The sequence below is a fragment of the Gymnodraco acuticeps genome, unplaced genomic scaffold (assembly GCF_902827175.1).
Source record: "Gymnodraco acuticeps unplaced genomic scaffold, fGymAcu1.1, whole genome shotgun sequence".
NCBI classification, from domain to species: domain Eukaryota; kingdom Metazoa; phylum Chordata; class Actinopteri; order Perciformes; family Bathydraconidae; genus Gymnodraco; species Gymnodraco acuticeps.
This window is the reverse complement of record NW_022990024.1, coordinates 79,063-86,607: the sequence shown is the minus strand read 5'-3', so window position 1 is coordinate 86,607 and position 7,545 is coordinate 79,063. Positions and strand designations below refer to the sequence as shown.

The following is a 7,545-nucleotide window of genomic DNA, read 5'->3' as shown; positions in this document are numbered from 1 at the left end:
GCAGAAAGTTGCAGGCAGCTATTGTCTGAGATCGCAGGATGTAGTCTTGTTAGATGTACCAAGAGTAAGGACTGTTTTAGGTAAGACAGCTTTTATGTGCGCAGCTCCACTTGCTTGGAACAGCCTACAGTCCAAATTGAATTTGAGCAATTTTATTTCTCTGAATGTTTTTAAGGCACGTCTGCACGAGATGCTTTCTGACACTATGGGTGTTTGTAAGTGTTGGTAAATATGATGTCCTCTATTGTTTGTTTTGATGTTGTTTTTATGTTTCATGTGGAACTAAATTGATGCAGGTCTCCCTTGTAAAAGAGATCCGTGATCTCAAGGGACCTACCTAAATAAAGGTTTGAAATGAAATGAAATGAATGTCCCTTTGACACCTGTCTCTTTTGTGCCTATAGACATTTCTTTATTTATACCTCAAAACGGCCAATTTAATACATGAACTGTCTCTAAAATACATACAAATGTAATGCTTAGAAATGTCTTTATTTATACCTGAACAGTATTTATTTAATACATGCAAACTGCCTCTTTTATACCTAAAAATGTTTATTTAAATGCCTAAAAATGTCGTAATTTATACCTGAACAGTTTTTATTCAATACCTGCAAAATGACAGGCGCGAAGGGCAGCAGCCTCATCCGTGGCCGAGGCAAAGCAGCGGGTGTGGGAGAAGTTCGGAGAAGACATGGAGAAGGACTTTCGGGCGGCACCAAAGTTGTTCTGGAAAACTGTCCGACACCTCAGGAGGGGGAAGCAGGGAACCATCCAAGCTGTGTACAGTAAGGATGGGACGTTGTTGACCTCAATTGATGGAGTGTTAGGGCGTTGGAAGGAACACTTTGAGGAACTCCTGACCCCGACAACTCCGCCCTCTATGTTAGAGGCAGAGCTGGAGTATGACGGGGGATCAACACCAATCTCCCGGGGGGAGGTCACTGAGGTCGTCAAACAACTCCACAGTGGCAAAGCCCCGGGGGTGGATGAGATCCGCCCGGAAATGCTGAAGGCTCTGGGTGTTGAGGGACTGTCATGGTTGACACGTCTCATCAACGTTGCGTGGAAGTCGGAAACAGTACAGAAGGAGTGGCAGACCGGGGTGGTGGCTCCCCTTTTTAAAAAGGGGGATCAGAGGGTGTGTGCCAATTACAGAGGCATCACACTACTCAGCCTCCCCGGGAAAGTTTACTCTAAGCTACTCGAAAGGAGGGTCAGGCCGATTGTCGAACCTCAGATTGAGGAGGAACAATGCGGATTCCGTCCTGGTCGTGGAACGACGGATCAGCTTTTTACTCTCGCAAGGATCCTGGAGGGGGCCTGGGAGTACGCTTATCCGGTCTACATGTGTTTTGTAGACTTGGAGAAGGCGTATGACCGAGTTCCCAGGGAGTTACTGTGGGAGGTGCTGCGGGAGTATGGGGTGAGGGGGTCTCTACTCAGGGCCATCCAATCTCTGTACTCCCAAAGCGAGAGCTGTGTCCGGGTCCTCGGCAGTAAGTCGGACCCATTTCCGGTGAGGGTTGGCCTCCGCCAGGGCTGCGCTTTGTCACCAATCCTGTTTGTAATATACATGGATCGGATTTCGAGGCGTAGTCATGGGGGAGGGGGTCTGCAGTTCGGTGGACTAAGGATTGCACCACTGCTTTTTGCAGATGATGTGGTTCTAATGGCTTCATCGGTCTGCGACCTTCAGCACTCACTGGATCGGTTCGCAACCGAGTGTGAAGCGGCTGGGATGAGGATCAGCACCTCCAAATCTGAGGCCATGGTTCTCAGCAGGAAACCGATGGACTGTCCACTTCAAGTAGGGAATGAGTCCTTACCCCAAGTGAAGGAGTTCAAGTATCTCGGGGTCTTGTTCTCGAGTGAGGGAACAATGGAGCGTGAGATGGGCCGGAGAATCGGAGCAGCGGGAGCGGTACTGCAGTCGCTTTACCGCACCGTTGTGACGAAAAGGGAGCTGAGCCAGAAGGCAAAGGTCTCTGTCTACCGGGCCATTTTCGTTCCTACCCTCACCTATGGTCATGAAGGATGGGTCATGACCGAAAGAACGAGATCGCGGATACAAGCGGCCGAGATGGGTTTTCTCCGCAGGGTGGCTGGTGTCTCCCTTAGGGATAAGGTGAGAAGTTCGGTCATCAGGGAGGGACTCGGAGTTGAGCCGCTCCTCCTTCGCGTCGAAAGGAGCCAGTTGAGGTGGTTCGGGCACCTAGTTAGGATGCCACCTGGGCGCCTCCCTAGGGAGGTGTTCCAGGCACGTCCAGCTGGGAAGAGACCAAGGGGTAGACCTAGGACCAGGTGGAGGGATTATATCTCTTCGCTGGCCTGGGAGCGCCTTGGGATCCCCCAGTCAGAGCTGGTTGATGTCGCCAGGGAAAAGAAAGTTTGGGGCTCTCTGCTGGAACTGCTACCCCCGCGACCCGACCACGGATAAGCGGGAGAAGATGGATGGATGGATGGACCTGCGAAATGTATTTTAAATACCAGAACATTTAGCTGTAAGATGCGTTTGTTTCCTTCGATACGTGAAAAACGGTCTCTTTTCTGCAAACCGTCTGTTTTACGGCTAAAGATGTTACCTAAACATTTCTTTATTTATACCTGAACAGTTTTTATTCAATACCTGCTAAATGTATTTCTAATGCCTGGTAATGTTTCTATTTATACCAGAAGAAAGTATCTGTAATACATGCAAAATGCTTCTTGAATACCACAAAATGTATTAAGAAGTGTCGCTATTGTACGTATTCATTTAAAAATAAAGATTTACTGGAAAACTGTCTCTTGTTTTTTTAGGAGATATCTCAACGTGTTCACAGACAGTAACATGCAGCAGGACACACACTGTCAATATGAACGTGTGTGTGTGTGAGTGTGTGAGAGCATTAGAGAGAGTCGCAGCGAGGGAGAAGAGCTCCTCTGTTGTCATGGCAACAAGCCTGTAAGCTCCTCTTCTGACTGTCAGCCATGTTTGTTTGTCTCTGCACTGTGTGTGTGTGTGTGTGTGTGTGTGTGTGTGGTGTGTGTGTGTGTGTGAGTGTGTGTGTGTGTGTGTGTGTGTGTGAGTGTGTGTGAGTGTGTGTGAGTGTGTGTCTGTGTGTGTGAGTGTGTGTCTGTGTGTGTGATGTGTGTGTATGTGTGTGTGTGTGTGAGTGTGTGTGTGTGTGTGTGTGTGTATGTGTGTGTGTGTGTGTGTGTGTGTGACAATTAAATAGCCATAAAATAGATAAACATTTAAAATAATAAATAAATAAAAAGTAAGAATACTTAATTTATTATTATTTGTGTTTCATATTTATGTAATTATTTATAGATTTTTCTAAATTATTATTTATTGTGTTATTTTTTCATCAATTATTGTATTTAATGTTTTTGCTCTCAGCCCTGTTTCTGTCCCGAAGCCCCGCCCCTTTCCGGTCGGCGCGTCACTCTCCCCTGTTTGTTTTGTTCGTTGCTAATAAAGTTTCGGTGACGTAATGAATCCAACATGTCGGTGTGCGGCAGAATGAGGATGTCACCCTCAGCTCTTTGGGGATTTAAATGTATTTTCGCTGCTCGGTTTTCCTCCCGGAGGATCTTAGCGTGTCTGCCGGGGCTCCGCGGGAGAGGTGAGGGTCGAGAGGGGAGAAAACACCCGGTTTAAAGCTAATTTACACTGAAAACTGCACCTCGATCCAGTTATAACACACCTTGTGTAATGTGGTTCACTAACTCAAAGTGAACTGAACACTACAGTTACATATATTAATATATATATATATATATATATATACATATATATATTATATTACAGATAAATGACATTTCGTGCGAATTTATCAGTCATTTCCTAACCTTTGGGTTCACAGCAGGGGGTGCTCCCAGGGAGGCATAATACACCTGGTGTACCTATGGATGACACATTTATGAAATATTAATAATATTTGTATTTATTTATTTATTACGTGTTTTATTCATTTATTACAATGTATACCTAATATGTTTTGGGTTCATTTGTTTTGATTATTGTTTTTTATTTATTTACAGATTTGTTTTCAATTATTATTATTTGTGTTTTTGTATTAATGTAATTTTATTTCATTACTGTTATTATTTGTGTTTTTTATTGATAGACTTTTAGAATTATTATTTTTATTTATGTATTTATTTATAGATATTTTATTATTATTATTAGAAGGGTGAGGGCCGTGAGGGGGGAGACAGGGCCAGTGGGGGGACAGGGCCGTGAGGGGGGAGACAGGGCCAGTGGGGGGACAGGGCCATGAGGGGGGAGACAGGGCCAGTGGGGGGACGGGGCCGTGAGGGGGGAGACGGGGCCGTGAGGGGGGAGACGGGGCCAGTGGGAGGACAGGGCCGTGAGGGGGGAGATAGGGCCAGTGGGGGGACAGGGCCGTGAGGGGGGAGAAAGGGCCAGTGGGGGGACAAGGCTGTGAGGGGGAGACAGTGCCTTGCTCAGGGACACCTTGGTAGCACTATTTCAAGGATGCTATGTTCCAATGTCCAGGATGCTTGGAATTCTACCGAGGCCGGCGTCCTTCGTTGCGGGAGGCTGCACATGTGTAGACTCCGCAGTCTTAAAATCCCCACAATGCTTTGCGAACGGACCAATTTCCAAATCTTTGGCGTAAATCGCGCTCCATTTAAGGCGGGGCCTCGCATATGACGCACACCTGCACACCTGTTAGCCTGTGACTCGGAGGGACATGTCCTACCAAGGAAGCGTCCTCGACATTGAGAAACACCCCCTGTCTATCCGGGACTTGAACCGGTGACCTTCCAGTTGCCAAGCCAAGTCCCTATGGACTTTGCCACCACCGCCCTGAAGACCTTGAACAAGATACTTTCTGAAAATCTTGGAATTCTGCATTTTCTCAAGATTCTGATCTTTTTCAAAAAAATAGAAAAATACTGACTTTTGTCTAAAATGTCATAATTCTGACTTTTCAGATTTTTTCACAAAATCTCAACATTCAGATTTTCTTTGACAAAATTCTGTCTTTTTCATAAAATCTCAGATCTCAACTTTTTAGCTGAAACATAAAAACTCTGTATTTCTTGTCAAAATGTGGACTTTTGTCTGAAAATCCATTCCATAAGAAGGAAAGAGGTCTCTGCATTTGACCCGTCCTAGTGTTAGGAGCAGTGTAGGGAACGGCGCCCTGCTCAGGGACACCTCGGTAGCAATCTGTCTATCCGGGACTTGAACTGGTGACCTTCCGGTTGCCAAGCCGAACCTCTATGGGCTTTGCCACCACCTCTAATGTGTCTCAGTCTGTAGGGACTTGGTCTTGGAACCAAAGGGTCGCCGGTTAACGTCTCGACCCAAACTTTTTTATAGTAAGCTGGTATCTGGAGAGGTGCCAGTTCACCTCCTGGGCCACTGCCGTGCTGAGGTGCCCTTGAGCAAGGCACCTAACCTGAAACTGCTCCCTTGGTGCCAGATAACTGGCAGCCTCTCTGCTCTGTGTATATCCTCCCTGTGTGTGTAATGTGTTGTTAGGAAACTCTCCCTGGTCCCTGGCTTGAGCTTCAGCCTCAGGATCCATGTGTCTGTGATCCTCTCCAGAATGGAAGGAGTCATCACATACAGAGCATCAACTAGTTCCTGAACAGTGTCCTTCACATGCTGATATCCAAGAGAGGGAGTTACACAGTCACAAGATGGAGGAAGAGAAAGCAGTATTCAATGTTTACTTCAGATTAGCTCCACGTCAGAAATGAGCATGCTTGATGTCTCTCTCCATAGAGGCTGAATCATCATGTTAATCACATAGCTATCATCTGCCTCAAACAGTCCTGATGCTCTTCTAGGTCATCACACATCCTGTCATGTTTACAGCTACAGTTGATACCTTTGATAGCATGCTGCTCTCATGTTGGAGGAGGACCTTCAGGATGTTCCCAACAGAGTGGAGAAATACATTTCCTTGTGAGGGATTATTAAAGTATGTCTTCTTCTTCTGACCCCAGGTTACTCAGTGGAGGCTCAGCAGCAGCAGCAGGTGTTGGATGAGAGGCCTCGGGGCCCTCAGGATCTCTACAGCGGGCCCCTGGACCACTACACCTCCATTATCAGAGAGGGAGCCCTGAAGGAGGATGAGCACCAGAGAGCTGTGATGCTGACCCTGGATCAGCTGCACCAAACACTCAGAGGATACAGCAACACACACACATCCCTCTTCTCCAGGGTAAACAACAACAACACACACACACATCCCTCTGAGGCCTGTCCTACGAAGCCGGTTCAACCTAACCTGGATATGTTTGAGTTAGCCGGTTGGCCTAATCCAAAACATACGTGCTCTCGCTAAGCGGTCCTACGACGCGGGTTATCAAGTGGATCGCTCAAGCCAGCCGTGTCCTATCTAGTTAGGTGTTCACATGAGAGGGGTGGTATCTGGAGCATTCGACCAATCACAGACATGGAGAAGCGCACTGACAGCGCAGCGTCATACTTCCTGAATGAAAAGTGAACTATAATATTAGACATATGAAGAAGTTAAACTTGAAACATCCATGACTTAAACACTTGATCCAGGATCAAAGCCACAGAGCTGCACCTGCAAGGTGAATACAGCTGGGAACAGAACAAGTGTTTGAATGCGTACATTAACAGCTTTATGATATCACTGCCCGTCTAAGACACCATCTGACTTTCATTACATTTGACTCCAGTGTTTCCTCAACTTAATGTGTTGCTTCAAATAATGCTTCTGCATCCAGTCTGTGACGCTGTGAGTGTTGCACGGCCAGATACGGCTCAGCTGACTCAGATCAGGAGATGATACATTATGAAGTGATATGGACTGTACTTAATGTGACTCTGATCCGGTTACTTATGTTGTGGCAGATATTTCAGTAAGCTTTCTTAACGCTAATGTTATAATAGTCAGATTGCTCTGAAGATGGAGCTGATATTCTATTCATGTTCACGTTCACACAGTCGCTGATTTTTGCCGGCCGTCTTTCCTGCGACGGCAGCTTTTCTGTATTTCCTTTCTCCTGTAATATGACTTGATCGCTTTAAACTCACACACTGAGCTCTGATTGGTCAGCAGGAAGTGCTTTCACTGAGTTGAGCTCTTAGTCCTGCAACCTAACCTGCTCCGGAGCAGGTTAGCCGCTCAGCATCAGTTACCATGGAGATCTAGCCGCTAAGAAGAGAACCAGCTTCGTAGGACCGGAAACCCAGAGTTACCCTGAAGTTAGCCGCTAAGAGAACATCCGGCTTCGTAGTACAGGCCTCTGCTCCATGGTAAACAACAACACACACATCCCTCTGCTCACAGGTTTGTATTAAAGTCAGATGGTGTCTTAGACGGGGCAGTGATATCATAAAGCTGTTCATGTACGCATTCAAACACTTGTTCTGTTCCCAGCTGTGTTCACCTTGCAGGTGCAGCTCTGTGGCTTTGATCCTGGATCAAGTGTTTAAGTCATGGATGTTTAAACTTTAACTTCTTCATATGTCTAATATTATAGTTGACTGTTCATTCAGGAAGTATGAGTATGTTGTGATTGGTCAAATGTTGCTAGCCC

At 46.3% G+C, this 7,545-nt stretch overlaps 1 protein-coding gene across 1 annotated transcript in view; it reads left to right on the top strand.

Annotated features, from left to right (window-relative positions):
• Nucleotides 1–3,487: 3,487 nt before the first annotated feature.
• The window catches only part of LOC117545165 (AFG1-like ATPase), a gene marked incomplete in the record, with an annotated part of 10,428 nt that continues 6,370 nt past the window's right edge, over nucleotides 3,488–7,545 (top strand). The window contains 2 exon segments of the mRNA XM_034214854.1: nucleotides 3,488–3,614; nucleotides 5,977–6,194. Coding sequence (XP_034070745.1) covers nucleotides 3,494–3,614; nucleotides 5,977–6,194 — 339 coding nt within the window.